Source organism: Engystomops pustulosus, chromosome 2 (assembly GCF_040894005.1).
Source record: "Engystomops pustulosus chromosome 2, aEngPut4.maternal, whole genome shotgun sequence".
Lineage (NCBI taxonomy): Eukaryota > Metazoa > Chordata > Amphibia > Anura > Leptodactylidae > Engystomops > Engystomops pustulosus.
In genome coordinates, this window is record NC_092412.1 from 199,375,942 (window position 1) to 199,401,928 (window position 25,987).

At 40.3% G+C, this 25,987-nt stretch overlaps 1 protein-coding gene across 1 annotated transcript in view; it reads left to right on the forward strand.

Annotated features, from left to right (window-relative positions):
• The window catches only part of TSPAN7 (tetraspanin 7), an 88,958-nt gene extending 64,483 nt beyond the window's left edge, over nucleotides 1-24,475 (forward strand). The window contains exons 2-8 of the mRNA XM_072137812.1: nucleotides 6,756-6,944; nucleotides 10,927-11,001; nucleotides 13,840-13,935; nucleotides 14,383-14,538; nucleotides 14,859-14,942; nucleotides 21,753-21,825; nucleotides 23,465-24,475. Of these exons, the coding sequence (XP_071993913.1) occupies nucleotides 6,756-6,944; nucleotides 10,927-11,001; nucleotides 13,840-13,935; nucleotides 14,383-14,538; nucleotides 14,859-14,942; nucleotides 21,753-21,821 (669 nt within the window). The 3' untranslated portion in view covers nucleotides 21,822-21,825; nucleotides 23,465-24,475. The remainder of the gene's footprint in view (nucleotides 1-6,755; nucleotides 6,945-10,926; nucleotides 11,002-13,839; nucleotides 13,936-14,382; nucleotides 14,539-14,858; nucleotides 14,943-21,752; nucleotides 21,826-23,464) is intronic.
• The last annotated feature ends 1,512 nt before the right edge of the window (nucleotides 24,476-25,987 follow it).

Sequence of the window (25,987 nt, forward strand, 5' to 3'; positions counted from 1 at the left end):
ATTCCCGCCTGTACAGAGTGTGTCTACGGAGGCCGCATGAGCTCACATCTACTCTCCCTTTACTTGGATAAACAGCTCTGAGATGGGAGTAATAACCCCTTCACTTGCAGTTTGATGTTTGGAAATATAGCTCATAGTATAGTATAGCCACAGAGAGAGAACAAAAAGGGTTAACATAGCTGTGTAACAGACAGGAGAGGAGAGAGTGACCCCTCTTTAATCTGGTAGACAGTTTCCATAGCAACTTAGATGTAACATTGTAACAGTCTGTTTCTTTACAAACTAAGTAGAATTTCTTATTGATGTATATTACAAAAACGCCCCCCCCCCCACACACACACAAACATATACATAATATTCAAGATAATCTGAAATGACAGCTTCTCCTTAACCCCCTTTTCACATTTGGACATTCCTGAACGTCCTGTTGCAGTAAGGGGACTATGAGGCGGGCTCAGCATTAGCCCTCTTCATACTTACTGAGTATGTGCTGTAAATGCAGCAAACAGTCATTGTTATCACCCACAATTGGTTTTGGCATTGCAGTGCGAGGCGCCGACATCTTGGTTACAATCGGCGTACCTTGTGACGTCATCGGGGCCAGACGATCAGTCGCCTTGACAGCCGGGAGTTTATGTTAAACTCCCAAGCCTGTCTTTAGGCAGTATCTGTAACGGTCGGTGAGTAACAGACTGATACAGATGTACTGCAAAATCCCTATACAGTATACTGCAATACAGAAGTATTGCAGTATGTGGTGAGAGTGATCAGACCAGATTTATTTTTGCTGTATTTTATGACCCCCAAGGGTGCAAAAAAACTAAAAGTTCAAATCACTCTTCTTTCCCCAGAACTGATATAAAAATAAACAAGTAAAATCATAAACATGTTAACTAAATTGCAAAATTCCCTGCATCACATACTCTCTCCTGAGTATCTTATCCCCTTGCGTTGTTTAAGAGGCATTGCATACCCTCTCCTGAATGTCATCGGTGCCACTATGCACCAGCGGCCTTTTGGCATATAATATAGGATTTCCCAGCTCTGCAATCATTCACTTTCTCTCCTCTGTGCTGAACTCCTCAGTACCGCTTACTCCTTGTGTGCTTATTTGCAACCCTTGATGAAGGAGGAGATCTGGTCTAGATACGTAAGGGCCTTTGTAACGGAAACTCTTTTTTACACTATTAGCATTATTGGATGAGGTTTAGTCAATTCTATCATTTTAGCAATATCAACTGGTATTCTAGTAAAAAACATTGTACAAATCAATGAATGGTCAGATCTATGGAATAGAATTTCATTACTAAAAATGACCATAGGTTAATGGCACAAATACAAATGATGGCAGGTGACACACAGAATGCAAGATGGTACCAACTTCGATAAAATGGTATGAGGTGTTTAGGAATAGATTTGTGACTCGCGTAGCAGGTGCTGAGTAGAAATCCGTTTTAACAGTGTGAAGGATTATTGTTTCATTGCTTCCTCCCTAAAATGGGACTCAGCTTTATACAAATGACAGCTGCAGCGGTGAGAGTTCTATTTCCTTACTTGTAAAACTGTCTGACAGCTTCATGAGATGCTTTAGATGAGAAATCTTTATTACAGTATCTTTTTTAAAGGGAACCTGTCAGGACTTACAGGGACATAACAACACACAGTTCTTTATAGACTGGTACCGTAGTTTACTTTCCCAAATGTCCATATAGGTTCTGTTCAGCTTCTCTGCACAAGTGTGAAACCTCACACACCAAATCGCCACACTGATGCTCGGAGTACCATTATATAAGGGTAATGTGAACGCTTAACCACCAGACCATACGGTCCATGGGTGGTTTAATATCCCAAAACGCCCTAACATTTTTCTTTTAAGTAAAAATAAGTAGGTCTAACAGTTTACACAATTGTAGGTTAGATAGAGTCATAATAGGTTTGTATACAGAAGCCCTAAGACTGCAGTTCCATCTTTATGTCTTAGCATCAGGAAATTGCTTGTAACAAAACATTATTACAATGTACATTCATTTGTTTCAATGTATTCCATGTAGGAAGCTTACATGGAAAAACAGATGCTTTCACATTTGTCATCCTGCTAGTCTGTGTTGTAGTGTTATCCTTGGTGGGTTAAATGGCTTTTTTCTGGTACAGTTTTACAGAGTCAGCACTTAGTCTCAAACCGTGAGCCATTTATCAGTCTAGTTGCCACACTGAAAAATGTTTAGTTGTGTAAAAATGGCGTGGATAGATGCTGTGCCATCTGTCACCTGACTATGCTGTTTAAAGGCCTCCATACACTTTAGGTCAAAGTCAGCAGTCCACAGCCAATGTTCATATTCATAGAAGATGTTAGGGGAAGGGAAGATCATGATTGTTTCATTTTAATGGCAAATTCTTTTCTCCTCAGGAGAAGTAAAATCTGAAAGGTGCGGCAGCAGCTTTCTCCATTTTTCACCCCTATTCGGAGCCAAAATGTCTGTGTATTGAGTGATTTGGAGGAATAGTATTTATAGACTGTTATAGTCCACCAATCACTGCCACCCGGGTTAAAATCCATACAGGTAGTGAAAGCGATATCAATTCAAATATATTGGCCCAGATTTACTAAAGCCCTGCAAGAGTTTTATGTTGGACTTTGCACATTCTTTCATGTGCACACTGCTAGCACATGTATTTAAGAAGTATCTGAGACACATGTGTGGCACAACAATTTGTGCCGCACACTCAAATATACTGCGGCACAAAATTCTGCCCTGAAATGGGCGTTCCGTGCCCCACATTTAAAATGTCCGACAGGAGTGTGTCGCACACCCCATGTTACATGTGCACCAAAAAAAAAAGTTGCACTCTTTTAGTAATAATAATAGTAATAGTTAAATGTGTGTTTTCATGGCTCCTTTGCATCAGTAAGGCATCCTTTTTCATAGATCTTCAATAGTCTACTAGTGATCTGTGAAAAACACCCCACTATCTAAAGGATTGGTCACATGGTCCGTTAAAATAACGGCTGTGTGCACTGATCCATTAAGTATAGCACTTTATCCAACCACGTGGTGCTTGTTCTACAAATGGACGTCACACTGCTTCTGATTTTTCACTGTCATGGGCATCTGCTCTTTCCTTTCGGTCCAGGTGTTAAGAGTTTTGTATAGAAATAACATGCTGTAGTTCGGAATAGTATAAAGCAGCCAGAAGACTTAGTAGGTGATTGCACAGAACTGCTTACATTGCAAATACCATTGTGTAAATGTGATCTCTTCCAATTGAGGTCTGTGCATTAGAGTCTGCCAGGATTAAGCGGATGTCCTGAAAGTAACCCAGTGCTTGTAAATATAAATGTACGGTGTAAGCTGTAGCTCTGTGATCGGTTTACACCTATACATATTTCTTGTTAGTATGACCTCGGGCAAGTTTGTAGTAGCAACACAGCAGAATGGAACGGTACATGGTGTAATTCCTTTCCCTCTGTCCTGCTGGCACCCAGCACATGATGCCATGTGACCCAATTGAGGCTGCTTACATAAACGTAAACCACAAGAGCTTCCACATTAGAGCGGTCCAGTAATTATTGCTTTATTGCCATACAGTTTGTATTTGCTCCATTAGGTCTATAATCATCAGTGGTGACAAAAAGACGTTCCGAGGTAATAAAACGTGATAAATGACTGAATTAAAAGGTTATTACTGAATGCCATAGTGGTGGGAATATGCGGATACAATATTATGTGCCTGCAGATGACTGTAAGATGGGTACACTGCCTACTTGCATTTGACAGGCAAATTGTCTCATGATATAGGATCCTATAAATCTGGAGGGAAAATACAGAGCTGAGATAATAAATTCATAGAATCCACTGAATATTTATGGAATGCTGGAATCACACTGCTTTATTAAAATGGAGGAGGGGAACATTTTTGTAGCAGATATTTAGAGAAACGTTGTTCTTATTGTAGTACAGTCCATTAAATACTGCAGATTCGGTAAGCAAACTTCCCACTCCTACTGCACCAAAATATGAATTTACTCCGATTACACAAGTCCGACTCCACAGTCCTGTTTTCCTGGTAACTCTAGCAGTGCTGGGATAAATGCAGACATTCCTTCCCAGTGCCTTATTCCTCTGATATGTAGCAGAGGAACTTCACAACTGAACATACATAAAGTGCAGCACACATTCATCTTAATTAAAAGCCTATAAGAGGATGCACAATCCGTAGGCAGCGGCCACATGCAGGCTGTCAAGCCATGAGTTGCGGTCCACACACTTCTGACAGTCAGATCACCAGGGGCGTAACTTGGGGGGGTGCAGAGGGTATGGTCGCACCCGGGCCCAAGAGGCTTGGGGGGCTAATAAGGTGTCACTTTCCCATATGAAAAGACTAGTACTATAAACCATACATTATAGTTGGGGGCCTGGCACAGACTTTGCGCTGGGGCTCATCAGCTTCTAGTTACACTACTGCAGAGCACCTCCATACCTGATAAAAGCATTCATTGGTCCTCACTGCTCTGGGGTCCTCTCCTGCTGCCCTGCTCTGTGTCCTGACTCTGGTTGTATGCGTTGGGGTAAGGATACAGAGCAGCCCAGTAGAGGACCCAGGAGTGGAAAGTACTTGTCAGCAGTACTGTACTGATCTTGGGTCCTTTCCTAGTGCAGCTCTGCTCTGGTTCCTAATGTTAGCGCATACAACCAGCACAGAGCGCACTTGGAGGAGAGAAGATACTGCAGTGTGGGGTAGGGAACAGAAGAGGAGCCAGGAAAGAAAAGAATTTATCTTTTTGTCTGCTTTGGGGGTCTCCAGTACTAATTGTTTTATGCTCTGGGGGTCTCCAGTATTATTATTGTATACTCCTGAGTCTCCACTATTATTATGTGCTCTGAATGCAGTGTTTGGTTTCTGGGTAGGTATTTATTGCTGTACTGTTGAATTTATAATTTCTGGGGTGGCATTTTGTGCTCTACTGTGTTTGTTAGTACATCTAGGGTGCTGGTTGATGTTGTTAGTACATCTAGGGTGCGGCCCCTTAAAGTTGAGCAGTATAACAAAACAGCCGTTGGACCAATAAATGTTGCTCACACCTGATCCTTAGATCAAGGAATAGAGCATACATGTAAAAGAAATTTCCTGATTTTAATAATTTATTATATGTTTGGGGAGTCGGTTATTTTTATTACGACACTCACTCCATTACTAAAAATAAAAAATCCTTTTTGTATCTGACATGATTTAAAGGTATCTGCACACGAGGAAGCCGCACTTGTTTCTGATGCGGATACTAGCAGGAGTCTGCCACGACCAGTGGGAGGAGCAAAACCTTTGCATAGCAAGGCCTGAATTCCACACCATAATCCACATCAATGAGTGACATGTTGCTTTTTTGCTGCAGTTGAAATTTTTTTTGCTGCATTGTGTGCATGGGATGTAATCCAGTCTTATACTCTACAATTCTACTGTTTTATGCAATAAACAAGATACACATCAGGTACAAATCAACACCCGGAAACTGAAGATGGTCTGGTCAGGTTACAAACAAATAGAAAAATGAAGTGAAACACGAACTGAGTAATGCAGAATAAATAGATGAAAAAGTTCCTCATGCTGTGGCTACAGTTTCCATTTCAGATCTAATATTCTACATTGTATTTGGCCCTGCGGTAGTTCTTCTAACGTGGACACAGCTTTTCTGGAGTTCAGCTTGTAAAAACTAGGTCACTGCTCACAGTAGGTCAGCAGCATAAATGAGGTAGGAGTGTTCCCTTTTCTAGCACTGTTTGTTAAAGGGCTACATAATCCTCATTGTTAATGCATTTAATGCTTTGGGACATGAGGTATTGCAGTTGCCAAGTAGACCTGTGGCTAGGAGACTGTTTGCTCTTACACATTATGAATATAGTAATTAATATTACTGTTATAAAATAGAAGGGAGTAACAATCTGTTCCCCTGCTGATAGCGTGATAATATTTTCTTGGTTCTTCTACCAGTTTCTGTTCACACATAATGGGGGACATTTATCAGTGGTGACACAGTAAAAAACGGGGACAATTGACTAGACCGTCTTAAAACTGTGTCTGTTGTGGAAGATGAATATGGTTTAGTATAACAGACATTCATACTTTGCACCAGTATGGTCTTGTTTACACCAAAAACTCACAAACCTGTTCCTGCAAAGCTACACACCCTGTTTCCAAGGTCAGACACAGTTGTACTGTATCTAAGAACTGTCTATTATGTGATAAGAAAAAAAAAATGTGGCTATACATTTGGAGTCCATAACCAGATTCATGGCTAGGAGTGAACACTTCTACACTGACATGGTGCAGAAGCCCTGAAATAATGGGGGGGGGGGGGGTGAAGGGGGAGTGGCTATCCGAGTGGAGGGCACGGCTGGCCGGAAGTGGGCCATGCAGGGTGTTACTGGACCCACGTCTGCAGACTCGCTGCAGCCGGCCAATTTTCACATGCGTTTATTTCTACTCTGCGCAGGACCCCGCTGGATACATCAAGAGGCTTAAGCACGAGCGCCGGCATATGATAAATAACCCCCTATGTGTTAAGTTTGTGTGTGTTTTACATCATTAGAGAGTTCAACACAGGACTTGTCGGTCATGCATCCTGGCATATGTGACTAATGAAAAAAACTAAATATTTTTGTTAAATAACTAAACCTTAGTCGTATGTACATGCCACAAGTTCATTCTGCCTCTAAAGATCCACTTTACATTGATGTGTATTTTATGTTTATGTATTACAGATCACCGGGGTCATTCTTCTAGCTGTTGGAGTGTGGGGAAAGCTTACATTAGGAACGTATATTTCTCTCATTGCTGAAAACTCCACCAATGCTCCCTATGTCCTCATTGGAACCGGAACTACAATCATTGTCTTTGGACTCTTTGGATGCTTTGCCACTTGCCGTGGTAGCCCATGGATGCTGAAACTGGTGAGAGCTTTTAATATGTCAATTACATTTCTAGAAGCAGTATAATTTTTTTTTTGCATGTTATTTGTAAAATTTAACTAGCACTGTCTGTTTTCATATTAATCGTTCCCTATATATTTTTGGTTAAAAGGAAGGATTCTATTTAGAGTAAATTCATCTAAATTCTTATACTGCTATTTCATGGAGAACTAAACAATAAAAGATTATTTTATATTTCCGGACATACGCATATATGTAGGATGATTTATGCACATATTCTTCTTGTGTTTTTTTTTTCCATTTTGGACAAACCTCAGTAATGCACCACCACTCTTGTTCCAAAGCTGTTCCACTGGTTTCCACTTGCTGGTACTGCCATATCCCTTGGGGTATGCCCACTCAAATGCCCAATAACTGATGCAAAGCTCACATCATGTCTTTTGTATAAACTCCTGATGTATACGATGCACCCAAAGATAAATAGTGGCAGACGGAGACATCCTTTCTGCCTCCGTCTGCACAAAATACATTGTATAGTGCTAAATATGTGTAATGGAAGGACACATAATCCTCTCCCCAGCAGCTTTCTATTTATGCCATTTATTAAAAAATCTGTGTTCGAATGTTTGTTTAAAACGATTAGACCTCTAACCAAATAAGAGGTCGGATCCTTGTATCTTGTGAGCAGCAGTCGGCCGTATTCATGAGGAAGGTGGCCGACACCCCCCCTCCACGCTCTTGTCAGCGGGGACCTGTATGAATAGCGGGCAGCAGCACATATGTTGCGCAATCACTGCCGGCTCTCTGCAATGCGGCTGCACTGACACCGACCACGCATATTGACAGCTCTGGTCGGCCGCACCGAACTGACAGCGGCTGCGGCGTGCATATTCAGAGTGCTGGACGAATATATATAACATTGGGCCGGCACTGCGAATATGCACGCCGGGTTGCATAGAGCTGGCAGCGATTGCACAATATATGCGCTGCTGCCAGCTATTCTTACAGGTCCCCGCTGACAAGTGGCGTGGAGGGGGGGTGTCAGCCGGCCCCCTCATGAATAAGGACGACTGGAGCTCACAAGAAACGAGGATCCAACCTCTTATTTGGTAAGAGGTCGGATCGATTAAAACACACTTTCGCAACATACATTTTTTAATAAATGGCATAAATAGAAAGCTGTTGGGGAGAGGATTATGGGGGTATATTTGGTGGGGGTCTTTTTGGGAGGTGACAGGTCCTCTTTAAGGACAGTTACATCACTGGGGAAAACACCCTGAAAACCAGTGATAGGTTCCTGCCAATGTTCACTCCTCCTTCTGCATTCAGGAGAAGGGGAGGAACAGGACGACATATCCCATATCTGCCCCACGTCGTAAGGACACTTTGGGAATTCACTCAACGTACCCTTACAAAGGAGGGTAAAAACACAATGTGCATGAAGCTTGAGGCAGGTCCCTCTTCTGGGAAGTGGTAAATTCCTTTCTGACAAGACATAGAGAGAATAGTAAACAATAGTTTAGTAAAAATAATAACAATGTTCTGTTATGACTGAATAAAAATCTATCATTATACTGGTACATCGTCTTGTACTTTTACTATTGCCTCTCAGTTGCTACACAGACTAGTCACCAGTGTCACAACTCAACAGCCTATGTGAGCAGCTGAGACAGAGAGAGGTTTATTCTGATGATACGGTAAACCCATTGTAAACCCACAAATACTTAGGAACATCCTCATGGTTTTTCCATAAGGACCTCCATATTTATAGACTTGATTAGACTTATCTTGAATTTTCTTTACATTCTTTTGAATTGTATTTAGTTACTGAGGAGGATTTCTTATATTTGCCTTTATTTCTAAAAAAAAAGGTTTTCTCCCTGCTTGGGAACTTATTCTGAGGGGTTTTCTTTGCATGTGTTGTGGAGCTCCCAGGAGAGATCTCTTTATATACAGTACCAGAAGAACATGAGCTTGTGTTATTTTCAGCCCCGATAGACCAATTAATTTGTGGAGTTTTTACAGTACATTGTGTGGGAGCTGTGGCAGAGAGACAACTGTGATATCTTTGTGTATCACTTACTATAAAGTAAATTTGCGATGACCAAAAGCTGAAAGAATCACTAGATGCTGCAAAACAAAGTACAAGTTTCCATTGTACAGACAGTCCCCTACTTAAGGATGCCCGACTTACAGACGACCCCTAGTTACAGACGGACCCCTCTGCCCCCTGTGAAGTTCTCTGAATTCTGTACTATAGTCCCAGACTGCAATAATCAGCTGTAAAGTGTCTGTAATGAAGCTTTATTGATAATCCTTGGTCCCATTACAGAAAAAAATTTTGAAACTCCAATTGTCACTGGGGCCAAAATTTTTTTGGTCTGGATCTACAAATATAAAATATACAGTTCCAACTTACATACAAATTCAACTTAAGAACAAACCTACGAACCCTATCTTGTACGTAACCCGGGGACTTCCTGTAGTCTGAAGTACAAGACATCATCGGCCTGAACATGGCTCTCTGCCCACCCCTTGAAAGCATTTATGTTGGAGCAGTTGGAGATACACTGAAAATCAAAATTAGGGAACAATGTATGATCACTTAATATTTTTCTTAAATAAAGTAATATCCATTGATCAGCATTTGATGGATTTGTAAGGGGTACACCATGCAACTAGAACAGTGTTCTACAAAATACTGTTTTCAAAGTATATCAACGTAAAATCATAATTAGATAACAGCATAACATGATTAGCACAGAGAAAGATCATAACTACATTTTCAGAAGGTTACAACACTCAGTGGGAAGTCACCAAGGATTTCTGTTTGGCCCCAGTGACAATTGATTTTACGTTGATATACTTTGAAAACAGTATTTTGTAGAACACTGTTCTAGTTTCCTGGTGTATCCCTTACAAATCCATCAAATGCTGATCAATGGATATTACTTTATTTAAAAAAAATATTAAGTGATCATACATTGTTCCCTAATTTTTTTTTTCAGTGTATCTCCAATTGCTCCAACATAAATGCTTTCAAGGGGTGGGCAGAGAGCCATGTTCAGGCCGATGATGTCTTGTACCTCAGAGTCCTCGGGTCCGTAGGTTTGTTCTTAAGTTGAATTTGTATGTAAGTTGGAACTGTATACTGTATTTTATAATTGTAGATCCAGGAAAAAAAATTTTTGGCCCCAGTGACAATTTCGAGTTTCTGTCTGGCCCCAGTGACAATTGTTGCTGTGTGATAGAGGGCAGTGTCCTGTATGAAAATTGCTGGCTGATTGAGTGGAGTGATCTATGCAAGAAAGGAACCATGTATTGTTGAAGAAGGTTCTGATACACACATCCATTCACTCTCCCACGTATCTCTATGAGAGGTCCAAGTCCTTCTGCAGAAAACATTTCCCAAACCATGACACTTACTCAACCAATGATTTCTTTACACTGTGCGTTCAGTCTTTTCCCAGTATGTAAATGAATGTAATGTTTCCAGTCAGATCCAAATAAACCAAATTTGCATAATAACACCCATAAGGGCTCTTCCACACTGGCTTCCTAACCGGCAGGTATCTTAAAGTAATTTTGATCAGTAGGGGAGATTTATCAAGCTACCTAAGAGTAAGAATGTACTTAGTTGCCCATGACAACTGAGCGTTCATTTTACCAGTGCTCATGAATATATTAAAGGGGAGCTGTATTTAGATACCATGGGCAACTAACAACATTCTTACTCTTAGGCAGCTTGATAAATCTCCCCCATTGTCTTTTTCAGTTATCTCATTTACATTTTACATACACTTCACATAGCACTTCACAATGACCTTGACATTTAGGAAATTTAGAAAAAAGATTGGGCATGCTGGAATTGGACTTATCACATAGCCAGATCTCCAAATTCAGTATTTCTGCTGGTTCTCAGCTTTTTGACACTTCTGTGATATTCTATTTGCTTCCTCTATGACAATAGTAAAACAAATTCCTATCTTTTTTTGTCTTGCAGTATGCAATGTTTCTATCCTTGGTGTTCCTGGCTGAACTAATTGCCGGAATCTCAGGTTTTGTGTTTCGACATGAGGTTAGTAAATTCTATGCTAGTCTTTTATCTCCTTACATACCTAATTGCAGATAGCACATGTATTAATTTCAGGGCAGTGACGACTATATTTTCTGAACTGTGGCACCTAGAAATAAATTTCTGGTGTCATTTTAAGGTGACACTGTTGAAGTTTTGCAACTATTTAAGTTACCTTTGTGATTTTTCAAATACAGCATTACAAAAAAAAAAATGTTTTCACCGCTGCAGGGTACCGACACAGACTGCCTATGCGGGGCAGGTGAAACCTAGTTAAATTGATCAAGTTGAAACATTTCCAACAACATGTCAGTGCAACTTCTAGCCAAATCACGCTTGCATTTAATTCATTGGGTGCTCACTTTTCCCCATTAATTCAGAATTCAATTGACCATTAGTTTTATATATTTTCAGAAAAAGGTCTGATAAATTATGATGTTAAAACCGGATAGTTTTATTAAGTGGTATTTCTGGCTTTACCCAGGTAAAAATAATTGAATATTAAAATACATATGTAAACGAGTCATTTTATTGTGGTATGTCCCTTTTATGCTGACATCCAATCTCTTTAAGGTTTCTAGCTAGAGCTTTTCTGGTAACATTTAAAGAAATCAACAATTTTGGCCATTCAGAAAGGCTTACAGTAGTGAGTAAGATCCCTACAGGTAGTTTCTCCAAATTCACTATGTCATCCCACTGTTGTCATTTTAGCTCTCTGAAGGAACTACTCCATAATTCCTGCCCTCTGCTAAGAGTAGGAGCTGTGATACCCAACCCGAAGCCTGTCTGAGCTTTTACTCCAAGCAGAGGGGAAAAGTAATGGAGAAGCTTAATGTAGAGAACAAATGGCTCTTCAGCAGAAATCATCATTCCTCTGACAAAACTGAAAAACATTAGGTCAGGAGTGTGGAGACCATTTTAAATGGTTGTCTGCTCAGCTAAATTGATGTAATATTAGTTCTGGAAACAAATATTCTTGAATCTACACTAATTATTGTCGAAGTAGAACATTATCTGACTTTGGAAATGGGTTAAACTTAATTTCTGCTTGAGAAGATGAGAAACCTCCAATTTAGTAATTGTAATAAGCTTAGTGTCGATCAGCAATCTTTTTGTACATATAGTGCCGCCATATTGTACAGCACTTCTTAGAATGTATTTTGTTACTGTTATAATCCCCTAAGACAGTGGTGGCAAACCTATGGCACGGGTGCCAGAGGTGGCACTCTATGTGGGCACACAAACCATCACCCAGCACAAAGGTCACCATTCAGGACCCCTCCTCCTGCAGTCACAGGCAACCCAGAACGTGCCATGTTAGGCACTATTTTAAAGTGACTTGAAGAGTAAGGGAGGAGCAAGGAGGAGTGGACAGAGCTGGATTATCATTGAAGCCCCTTCTCAGGGCCTGCGATTCATCCTGTTAAGGGGACCTTAGAGGGAAGCTACAATAATAATCCAAATTTCTCCATCATTCTACTGTATTGGTGTCTTCAGGGCTCCAATACGTTCGAATCTGTGACATAGCAGGGAGCAATAAGTTACTTTAAATTGGCATTTGGCACTTTGTGAAAAATATGTGGCTTTCGGTTGTAGTTTGGGCACTCAGTCTCTAAAAGGTTCGCCATCACTGCCCTAAGATATTACATGTAGTCACTTAATGTAACTCCTTGCTCCAGGATCACACATTGCAGCTCTTTAATAGGTGCTTTTAGATAGCCTAGAGCAAATAAACTACAAGGCCAAACCAGCTCTTTATAGTGAATTCAGACTATATGTCCCTTTCTATGCTGGGGACGCCATCTAGTGGGAGAGTATATTAAGGGGAGATTAAAGGAAACCTACCATGAGGATTCTACTATAAGAAGTAGATTTGATGCTAGATTCCTTCCGCCTGCCTCTGCCCTAATCTGTAAATTAATAATCCTGGAAACAAACCTAACTTGTCAAAACTTTAGTTTAGTAATATGTAAATAAGTAGCAGAGGCTACTCGGGCGTGGAGTGGCCTTAGTTCCCAGTGGCTAGTACATTCCCCAGTAGCTTCTGTGGTTAATTTACATATTACTAAAATAAAGTATTTAACAAGTTAGGTTGGGTTCCAGGATTATTAAATTACAGATAAGGGCAGAGGCAGGCAGAAGGAATTTACCATCAGGTCTACTTCTGATAGTAGAATCCTCATGGTAGGTTTCCTTTAATGGTTTTCAAGACTGACAACTAATGACCTGTCCTTAGGCTACCTCATACATGAGTTCAGTGCCGGAAACATGTAGATCTGTACACTCTGAAGGGGTTATACTACGCTATTACATGTAAATGGGATTTAAAGAGGACCCATAAAAAAAAGCACTAGGAGCTGCTTTCTAAAGTGGTCCAGCGTATTCATCAGGGGGGCGGGGCTAGGGATGGTGACTGCCGCATGAAGTTCGGCAGTCACCATCGGCCTATGAAGTGGGCAGAGCGGTCCAGGGGAGAAGCAGCATTTTGATCAAGGTCCGGCGTTTCTATTGTGCTCCGCAGCAGCCTTTGCTAGCGTTATCGGAGGGTTCCGATAATGGAAGCAGTGTAACAATGCTGCATCGGAGATAGTGCTAGGAGCTGCTTACTTTAGTAAGCAGCTACAAGTCCTTTTTTATGGATGACAGGTCCTCTTTAAGTTGCACAGCTTTTCCATTAAAGATTATATAATTTTAGCTCCATACAATGTGCTAATATTGGGGTGAGGCCCAGGTGACTGTCCCCCACCAATCGGTTATTGTCGTAGCCTTATAATGTTGATGAAAAGTCTCTCTGTATCTTAACACCTAACTTACTGTTTTTCTGGGGTTTTTTATCGCAAGATTAAGGACACTTTTCTTAGGACTTACACCGAAGCAATCCAGAACTACAATGGCAATGATGAAAGGAGTCGTGCAGTTGATGATGTTCAGAAAAGTGTAAGTTGCTGTATATATAACAAATGTTATCATAGAGACTGCATCAATAACGGGGATAAATACCATTGGAGAATTAAAAAGAATTAACCCACATGACAACCCACAAAACACTAAAACCACTACCTCTACTAATATTCTGCCACTAATGTTACTATTTTGGGTCATCAAAGAAATCCCCATGATAGAAAGTTGCACTGTCTAAAGGGGGGAATTAATACAATGTAGTAAAGCTGTTCCAATGAGTTATTTAGGTTTGCATGAGCATGATTGGGTACACAGCCCACAGAGTTACCAAGAATAGTACATGGGCTCTATATAACCTGCCAGCAATTGTAAGCTATGGAATGCCTTAGCTTAGGTGGTAGTGGGCCCCTTATGGGTTATCTATTTGATCACCTACTTGCTGGGTGCTTAATGTGTATTTGTCCTATTTCTTTTCCCTTACAGTTGAGTTGCTGTGGTGTTCAGAGCTATGCCAACTGGACTAGCAGCAATTACTTTCATGATCATGGTATCCCTCCCAGCTGCTGCTCTAATATGAGTGACTGCAATCCTTCGGATATGCGCAACATGACTATCGCTCCAACAAAGGTGCATCAGAGGGTGAGTACTGAAGATGTTAAATATTTTCCCCCTTAAAGGTTTTCTTTTTAAAATTGGTTAAAAAGTGTTACAAAGTTTGTTGTGTACAGGTATCTAAAGATAGTTTAATATGTCCTTATGACGTCTGCTGCCATATCATTCATTACGCCATATTATTGTGCTGCTCCAAGGGAAGAAAACATCACATAGGATGATCTCTTCTCCTGACAGATGGGGGTTTATTATCTAAGGTTTTTTATCTCTCATCTGAAAAGCTTTTTTTCATTTAAGGTTGGTAAAAGTTTCTGGTTAATTTCTATATAAATCGCTTGTGTTTTTAGGGATGCTATGAACTGGTCACTGACTTCATGGAGGTTAATATGGGAATTATAGCTGGAGTGGCTTTTGGAATTGCATTTTCACAGGTAGGAGTAATATATAGCATGAGCAAATTGTATTTTATTGTATGTAACAAGTACATCAACTACCACATCATTCAAAGATCTGCCATCTGGGACTTTGTGCGCCTCCTTAGGCAAAGTATAATATCTGCACACAATGCAATAAGACAATATGACATTTAAAGTGCATGAACATGGAGATTTATGTACATAAATTCATGAGATCAATGAAGGTCATTTAGAAGTCCAATATTCTTCCTAAAGGTGTCGCCCACAAAAGATTGTTATCACCACAGATAATAAGTGTCAGATTGCTGGGATCCCCCCTCCCCCCCCTCCCCCAAGAATGGGTAACTGAAAGTTTGAATATATAAGAAATTTGTCCATTGTATTTGTAGGATCACATTAACATAACTTGCACTTCATTCACATCTATAGGGATGCCAGGGCTGACCTCATGCATCCCCATAATTATAATAATAATTATAATAATAATACCTTTAATTATATAGTGCACACAGATTACGCAGCACTACACAGAGCTTGCCAAATCGGTCTCTGTCCCCAATTGGGGCTTACAATCTAATCAACCTACCGGTATGTTTTGGAGTGTGGGAGGAAGCCAGAGGATCTGCAGGAAACCCACGCAAACACAGAGAGAGAACATACAAATTCTTCTTAGATGTTGACCCTGGGACCTGAACCCAGGTCCCCAGCACTGCAAGGCTGTAATGCTAACCAATAAGACACTGTACTGCCCCCCCCCCCATAAAAGTGATTAGAGCACTGGTCATGTATGTGCACTGGTGCTTCATTCACAGGGGTACACAGGGGTACTTTCTATTCCTCATTCTTACATCCAAAACCTCCAACAGCCCCAAATTGTTTCAAATACATTTTTTATCATTCGCTTTTATCTCCATGTAACTAATTATATAAAAAAATAAATTGGCAATAGACTGACGCTTAATTGATTTTACATATGGATCCTTTCTCCCCAATCATCCAATTTTCAGCACAGAAAGAATTAAATGGAAGGTAACATCTTTATTATAAAACTGGAGGCAGATAACACAGGATCCATCACTGACAATAGGGGATGGTTGGTAGTCCTCCTCCCTTCTGTGCAATGCTTAGGATATCTACCCCTCAAAGTCAATAAATATTTTCAGAATTCCTATCTGTATGGTAACTGTAAAGTATATTGTTAATAGCAGTTCAGGAAAGATCCCTGCCCCTATAATCTTACACAATAAATAAAATCTACAATAATAAATAAAAACGGAATAGAAAAATAATATATCAATTAGTTTCTGGTTTTAATTAGTTAAAAAAAAATAATTTGCTTTTGCAAATTTGCATTTGCTTTCAGTGAAATGAAGTGTGCCATGAATTTTCATGAAGACAAGATTCTTAAATATACGCGGGGTAACAAAATAACACATTCTCTAATTCACTGTTATAAACAAAAATACAGCATTTCACAGATATAATTACAAATAGTCTCTAACCGTCCTGTTGTTTACAATTTTGGGTGCCACTGGATAAGATCGTAAATCTTCTGACTCTGGTCAAATTCTTCTCATGAATAGCTTCTCTTGTACTCACACTGCAGTACTTTCTCCCTCCTCCCCCCTGCATTACCGCTCAGACACAGGCACTTCCTGTCAGCAAGCAGCGTGCAGAGACTTGCTCTACAAGCTACAGACAGATAAGGTCTTTATACAGGAGAGAGTCATATAGCAGAACTGACTCTTTGTGTGTGTTATAGGTTATTTAGCACAGCTGAGTGTATCACTGTGTTTCATATCCACATAATAGATCTCTTCATCATCTCTCATCCCTGATCTGTCTCATCTTTCTTTTTCTTTTGTGTCAGATGTTAGTAGAATGTTCAGAAGCTAAATAAAAGTGTAGATAAACCATGAACCCTGATAATCTAAGAACATTGTCAGTACACAGAATCTCATAGTATAGAGGAATTTAAAAGTGTTTGCTTAGAGAGGCCCGTCCACAATCTGGAATTACAATGAACATCACTGACTTATAGGAGCTAAAACTACAACCGATAAAACCGATTTTTATTGTGTAAACGTCACTAGGGGATTACAATTTGATAACTTTCTTTAATGGGCAAAAACCTTTAACATAATGTTCCACATACAAATGTCGGACCCAATTTTTAATTTATGTAATGACTACAGTGCATCCCCAAATGGGCCACAGGTAAAAATGTATCCTCTTGTTCAGGCCTGTCTGTAAATCAGGGACAGTCAGACATATTAGCAGACAGGTTTGTCGTTATTTGATTTTACTGGTTAACATTCATTTTCGTGGCTGCTAATTGAATATAAAATCTTTAGGCATTTAATTGCATTTAGCCAATAAATCACAGCTGCTCCGTTTTACATTATAGATCGGGACAGTTAAGCTGTAGTTTAACACAGAGATTTCAAAGAAGGTTATGATCCGGAAATCCCAATGCATTTAAGTTTTGGAGAGGGATGTATTAATACTAGCCATCTGTGGATCTTGTATTTTCAATTCAGAGCTGCAATTGACTTGTTTGATGAATGTAACTGCATAAGCATGTAACTGCGTGTAAAAAGGACTGACCATGCAAATATAACTCCAACAATTTCTTTCTTTGTTTTATTGTACACTGTCATCAATTTAAACACATGGATTTACTTCCTCATTTATAATGTACCCCTTTCCTACAGCATCACATGTATAATTACCCCTCAGAATTCCTCTTCTCTTCTCTGGCTGAGTGCAGTGCAGAGCTGTACATGACAATGGCAGAGAAGAGGACTATTGTATGGGTATTGGAAACGGTGACACAAGGTCACTGCATTTTATGACCTTGTATTTAACCAAAAAAAACCTCACTGAATAAGTAGAGTAACCAATACTTACATATGGTACACATAATTAGTCTTTATTCATCACATCAGTCATACACAATGACCAGAAAAATATTTTAAAACACCCCATTAAAAGAGATACATATAAAAAAAACTGCAGACAGTGTGATAATATCTGGACTGGGAGTTATCATATATGAAATCTGTAACAAGGTCCTGGTAACACATCATTAACATCAAAGCAGCAATTAAACATTTTTAGGGAAACACAGAAGGTTAAATATATATAGTCTAGTTCAATGCTCAAAATCACCACAAATTATTTGAGCCAGCTACAACACAACCATAATACCAACCAGAGGCCATACTCCACAAGTATGTCCGAACACCCCAACGCGAAACGTACGTTGGGGTGTTCGGACAGTGTGGTACTGGACTTGTGGAGTATGGCCTCTGGTTGGTTATTATTGATAAATGGAAGACAGCTAGGGACAGTTTTCCATTAGGATGTGCAATTAGTTCTGTTTTTTAGCTTAAAGTTCTCCTTTAACTTTCCTAGGGATAAGTAGTTGATGGGTGTTGTGATACCTAGCACCGCTGTTATACGCTACAGTCAGAGCTATGCAAATACACAGCTCCACCCATGGTGTATTTGGGGTGGAGCTGTCATTATGTAGAGGTCATTAGATTTACAGGAGCCTGAAAAACCCTCAGCACAGCAACAACCTTAAAGCTTTTTCCCTTGGAACATGACTAAAGTGGGTTGCTTTGTAAGCCTTAAAGGGGTTGGCCACTTTTCAATTATTCTCATCCATTAGACAGGTCTATGCATATATATGTACCCCTGTCTTTGCCTCCTGTGAGAGCCACAGCCTTTCCCTGTTTTCCACATGCTGCACTTTGCACCTCTACACAACTACCTGTTTCTGTCCATAATGGAAGCCACTCGTCTGAGAGAAACAAAGGGAGAGGTGGAGCAGGAAGAGTCATAATCTCCTGATGCAGGTCCCTCTTATCTATCAGTGAATAGACCTGTAAACAGGCATCCTACACAGTGCACAGAGGGTCTGCACGCGGCAATAAAGGAAGCATCAGGGATGATGAATGAATTGGTCAACATTCAGGAAATATTATTAAAGCTGTAAAGCCACATAGGCAATTTATGTTAGGCAAAATGAGTGGGCAACCTCTTTAAGTATCTTCCCACAGAAATTTAACTTATCCAAAGAGGTACAAAACAATATGGTTACAAGTGGTGTTGCAGCAGTTTAGGCACATAAACACTCTGTATAGATGGAAATGAGTACATTATGGCAATTTACGGTACAACCTTCCACCTGAGTTATTTTCTGTGTCATATTGCAGAAGGATCATTTACCCACAGTTGACATGAGAGTATTTTTGTGTGGCCTCTGCCCATGATATAGCTTTGGCCTAATATTCATAATACCCAAACAAGCTCATTAATTCTCAACCACCAACAGTCACTCAGGCCTGAAAATGTTGCAGATCCAATTTACACATTGTCCTATTTACTATCATTCTGTTGCTTTTGAGCCCTGACCGTCTCTAGTCCAAAATCAAACCTCCTAGTCTCAAACATTTGTCGGACCCCACATTGCTGGGTTATAGAACCATTATAATTTAATAATTACCATTTTTGGTTTCCACCTAATTCCTACTATTCCTATAATGCCTCTACAACTACCAAAATGTCATAGTAATCTATACAACCTTGAAAGCTTTATTTTGTATTACCATAGCCATGCACAACAATAGTCTTATGTAACCGGACATTTAGGAGAAGCATTCTGTGGATGTAATCAAATTGATTTGTTCCGACCCGTCGAAATTAGTTCCACACGTTGTAAATGATTAAAGATTTGCTTTGAGTTTCTTTCCTGGTCATACTGATTAAATACTAAAATCAGAAAAATTAATCAGGTCTAATGCAATTAACACATGCAGTGAGCACAGATAAAAGACACTTTCAACAAAAAATATAAAAAGAATAGGCTGGTTGTTTTATCCATTTAGTAAAATTAGGAACTAATTTAAATTAAGAGGAAAATCCCGTCTATCATTTTAATAATCTTTCCCTTGGCTTCAAAAACACCTGATAAACTACTCTACAGGTAGGTCATAGTTGTGAATTCCATGAAAACCTCTTTTAATATTGGTGGCTTCTCTTAAAAAGAAAAAAAACCCTTCCTACAAGGATCACTGGGTTTCTTTCTGGTCCCAACCTCATTGATCACATTAGCATGCCATAACTTCTAAATAAAAAAAAAAAAATAGAAGTAGCTTGCAGTATGTGCATATGTACAGGTGATAACTGTCCGTAGGCAAATGTACAGATATTAAAACATGTTAGTATGTTATGTTGTTGAGAAATGTATAGTTTCCGGTAAGTATTCTCAGCTGTCTGACTGTAGGTAGATGCATTCTCCGCCGACAATGCTTTCTATCAACACATGTAGAAGGATAGCTTTGGGACTTACCTCAGTATTATTCCTTAAAGGGGTTTGACCATGAAAGTAAATTCTCAAATTTCAATCCCCTAGTGATGTAATAAAGATCATTTTTAACTCCTCACTTTATAGTTTTATTGCTGTTTTAGCTCCTATCACTCAGTGATGATCAGTGTAAGAGAGTGTGGGCGGGGACTTTCTAAACAGACATATTATGATCCATCTAGTTCTGTAAGCTGTGGTCAGATTATCAGGGTACAGGTTTATATACACTTTCATTTAGCTTCTGAACATTCTACTATTATCTGTCACTTGGAAAGAGAGATGAGACAGATCAGAGATGAGAGATCCATGAGATGCATATTACACATGACATTCTTCCCTCTGCTATCACAGCCATAACACACAGTCAAATCTGCTATATGCCACAATCCCCCTTCCCTGGATAAAGACCTAATCTGCCTTTAGCGTGTAATTTTCTCTCCTCACAATGCCGCTGTTTGCCGGCAGAAAGTCAGTGTCTGTGTGTTCCTCCTGGAATGCGTCAGAATGGAGAACAATATGTCTGTCAGAAGATCTAGTGCCAACCAAAATTGTGTACAGCGGGACTGATAGAAACAGGTTGAGCTTATATCTGTGAAATGCTTTATTTTTCTTAATAACAGTGAATTAGAGAATGTTTTATTTTGTTTTCCTGAGTACATACAAGAAACTTGTCCTCGTGGAATACCCCTTTAAGTGTCAAACTCAGTCAATGTGTTGCCCAGATTAAATGATACAAACCTAAATCGGCAGAACTAGACTTCATATGTTAGTTCAGTTCAGCTGATTCAGGTTTGGGCTGTTAAATCCAGGCAGAAAATGGCCTATGGTTCACACAGTAAACATGGCTCTATGAAACGGCCCAAGACGGGTCCAGCGGATGCATTACTAAGGGTCCAGAGGATGCATTTTCGTAGATTTTCGTAAATTTTCCCGACTTTTCAGTGTTCACGCCAGGGATTGTGTCGCACGCAATCGTTCCAAATCAGGAGACGGCCACCGGACGATCCAACGGATTGGGACTACGTGCGGGAACCGGAGATCCTGCATGTGTCGCTTCCCCGCTCAGGTCCGCCGGAGTTCACCTTTGTCTTGCGATACAATTTGAATTTTAAATCCTGCACTTTGTCTGAATCAGTCGGGTTGTGTTGCATTAAAATCCCCGATTTGCGTTGCATGAAAATCAGCGCAATTGTAACAAAATCCAATCGCATGCACCAAAAACCCCTGTTAAATGCAGCGCAAAACATAAATAGTCGGGAAACCTGATGGAAATGCGGTCCTCGAACCCTTAGTAAATGTGCCCCAGTGTTTTCTATATTATGCAGATTTACATATCGTATTGTTGAAAAATGAGATAATGAAATGTACACAGAGAAATTGATGACTTTTATTAAGAGGAAATGCTACATGATTACCTCCTAATGTATGTGTTCTGCTCCTGTGTCTTGCAGCTGATTGGAATGCTGTTGGCGTGCTGTCTTTCCCGGTTTATCACTGCAAATCAGTACGAGATGGTGTAACATGGTAAATTTCAGCTCCCCCCCCCCTCTCTATAGCAATAGGCCACGAGCGTCTGCCGTCACTTACAAGCCTGGAATTGTATTTGCTTTTAAATTGCTGAAGCAAATGCTGTGATTTTAAAAGAAATCCATTCTGCTGGTAATAATCTGCCTGGCCCTATTTGTGTATGCGAGGCACCTGCACATAGAGCATGTGCAATTTATCTATTAACACTTTTTCATCTGCAAGATAGGAAGCAGAGTGAACGCAATTTTTTAAAATAAATTAGTGGTAATGTAGCAGGTTGGTAAAACTGTAGAATATTGTTTTATACATTTGGCTTCACTGCATAGATAGTAGGGTAATATAAAAATTGGAGAAAAAGAAAACCTGTCAGGTAGATTTTGGACGCTAAACCAAATACAGGTCCTCATGGACCAGTGGTTTAGTAATCCACCTACATATAAGATGGCCTATCCTGGGAAAAATAAAAGATTCAAAGGTTACCCACCAAGAGCCCTTCTCGCTCATTGGTGTAATGTTAAAAGTTAAGTTTTGAATGAATGACAAATATAAGAAGATAATCACAGTCTGGATCTATGAGAAAATGTCTTCCGTTTTATCATGGTTGATTTTGATGGTAGATTGTAAGCTGCTGGTCTCTGCTTCTTGATCCCATTACTATGTACAAGAGATGATTTCTAAGCCAACTAGTGACTCAGTGTCAGACTTTAGGAGCAGTGGACCCAGTGGACCTCTATGGACAATTATGTAAGCCAACACCTGGGACCAGAATCTAAGTGGTAACTGGTTATGACCAGAGCCCGCCTCAAAGTTGGACTTGCTGTGGCTTGGTACCACCAGGTCGTTCCACAGGTGCGACTTTGTCTGCGGTGGCAGCCAAGGCAAGGTACAGAGACGTTAGGCAAAATTGTAGTCGGGTACAGGCAGGAGGTCAGGACGGGCAGCACGGTATTGGAGACAGGGACGTAGCAAAAGGTCAAGGCAAGCGGAACAGGATCAAAGTCAAGAGGAGAACTGGGGTCACAACGGGAATACAGAACAATAGCACGAGGCATACAACAAGCTTTTTCTAAGACTGTGAGGCACAAAGATCCGGCAGGGTGTGCAGGGAGAGGCTGGTTTGTAAGGGATTCTGGGAAATGTCCAGCGCCAATTAACATGCGCTGGCCCTTTAAATCTCCTGAAGCCACCGCCGACAGATCGGAGTCAGGTGTGGGGATGGGTAAGTGAGAGCCGCGGGGCGCCGGGGCACAGAGAGGGGCACGGGTGAGCGTGAGCACCCGTGACCCCCGTGACACTGAGGCTTGTCAGTGCAATACAGTCAGTGTACAGCTCCCTTATGTCATTAGTCATAATAGGACTGCCCTATAGGACCAATGGGCCCCTACTGTACTAAAATGTGTCTTAAATTACATACCGAGAGAAAAGATTTCCAAGCATGTCTTATTGGATACCACTTGTCTAGGAGCAGATATCTCCATATAAACACAGTCCGACTGAGCCTTTACGATGCATGAGCCCTAAATAAAAGCAAGACGCTAATTATGCCATTATTGCTTTTTCCTTTTAATTAAAAAAGCTATTAAATATTTTTATTGGGATGTTTATGGTCTCTTTACTGTTTTTATTTTCCCTATAGGATCCACCCATTACTACATCAGGAGCTGAAGGAATCAAGAAGGAATTTACAGAATGCAGAGCACACAACACATTTACCAAGCACTCCGTGTTCCCATTTTGTAGTGTAACCATCCGTTCCAGTAAAGTTGTGCCATGAAGAGTAGCCTGTATAGTGTCTAACTGCACACTTCCTTCTGGGAAGGCTTTTCGTATGATGGCACTCTGTGTGTTCTTTAGTCATACTGTAGTTGTATTGTTACTATGATAATCCATTAACTGCCTCGACCTGGCTGTGCATGCAGTGGCTGATACAAACGATGGGACCTCTGACGTCCTCACCTACGGTTTATTAAATGTTCCACACATTTATATAAATCAGTACATGGAAAACAATATAGCCTATCTAATCTTTTTTATATATATATCTCTATATATTTATTTACAAGGCATACTTCTTTTTTATTTTGCCATATACCACATTAATTAAAATAAATCTGTGATATTACAATACTTGAAGAGTCATGTTAAACTATGTAGTGCTTTGAATGGCATCCAGTAGGCCTAAAGCTAGGCTACACCCTGGATTCTTACTCTGTGCTGTATGCCTAATGCTAATCTTTGTCTAGTGAATTTTTTGCTTCAGAATTTCAAGATCTTGTGTTTCACTGTTACTAAACTGTTGTTGCTTACTGTGAAGGCAATATATCAGCGCTTTTTTATCCTTTAGTGTACAGGTAACCTCAATTGTGCTACCATGCCTATTCCTTTTGTTCTTTATTCCTAGCTAAAGTTCCTTCTGTTTCGTTGTCCACATGTTGCTTTGGAAGTACAGCAACCAAAATGATATTTTCAGGAAAGTGTGAAAACTTGAGTATAGGTAAGAACAGACATTGGAAATGTTCAGATTTTTAAAGATAAAATTGGATATGATATTTTTTTTTATAATGTCTCCATCTCTAGCATGCTAAGGAAAATGCTTTGATATTGTGAGCATTTGTGATACATATTAATAAACTGAACTACAAAACGATGTTTCATTATCTTACTTTATTGCATCTTATGTATACACTCGTATATACACCAACCAACCTGGATCTATATCATAACCTCTTAGAAGAGTGTACTATTCAGTTAATAACCCATGATTTTATTGAGATCCCACAGTCACCACTGCCACAATGTCATATATTTAATGGAAATCTACCATCAGATTAAGGCTACATTCACATGACTGTAGGGGGCATCCCCCATAGGCCGGCAATGGGCGCATGGAACGATACAGCACCGTACCGCTTCGTACACAGGGACCTCTCCCCTCTCGCAATGGAGAGGGGAGTGGTCACCAAGTACTTATTTCACTCTTCCATTCTCCTCCAGAGCTTACACCAGCTGGTGATATCATCCTTTACTCGTGAAACAATGCGAATGCACCGTGCAGCCTTAGACTCCCATAGCACAATGGGGCAGATTTATCAAGCTGCCTAAGAGTAAGAATGTGCTTAGCTGTCCATGGCAACCAATACCCAATCATGAGAAGAAGATTATATCAACGGCTGGGGAAGCTCCAGTGTAACCTGTGCCCCTCTTCGTGGCACTGCCTCCTCCCTTAGGCCCCAACACCAAACTCACCTCTCCACGCTCCTGCTCCTCTGATTGGCGCTGGCATTCCCGGGTTTCCTCAAAGGCCGGCTGTTCCCTGCTCTGCTGTATTCCTGTTGTCACCTCGGACCTGACTTCTGCATCTCTGCCGGCTGCGCTGACTTCGTGTTCCTGACTAAGTGCCTGAATGCTGATTCTTTACCTTAACCTCGGCTGCCAATGCGGGCTAGTCGCACCTGTGGAATGCCCTGGTGGTACCACGCCGCAGCAAGACCATCCCACTTTGCGGCGGGCTCTGGTGAAGAACAGGTGCCACTTAGACTACCAGGTGTCAGCTAGTACCATCTCCTGCGGTGGTCCAGAGGATCCACTGATCCCGAATCCTGACATCCAGTAGTGAAAGGCAACATTTTAGATGTATTTATATTGCACTATAATAAAAGAGGACCTGTTCGTTCATCTTTCCCTGTTGGATTCAAGCTGTGCTGGTCTTTTACTCTCTAGTACATGATACTGGTTTATTATGATAGGTTTCCTATAAGGTATATCAGGATATACTTGTTTTTCCTGAATTGGGTTTTACTTATGGCCACATGCAATCCGGTAGTGTAGCTACAGGATCGCATGCAAATAATTTAAAATAAGTGTATACAACTGCTTTAGCTAAAAGATGGTATCTTATACCGTGCCTGATGAAGAGACCAGAGTCGTCCTGAAAGCTTTCAGATGTCATTAACCTTTTTAGCCAATAAAAGGTATCAACAACTGAGGACTCTCAACCTTTATCTACATAGTACTTTTTAGTACTAATTAGGGTGGTGGCACACATGCCCTTTTTAATGCAAAACACCAGCATATTATATTTATTTAAACACCGGTATATTATATTTATTAACATAGATGGAAATCTTAACTTTGTAAAACAACCGGAGGCTCCTGGCCG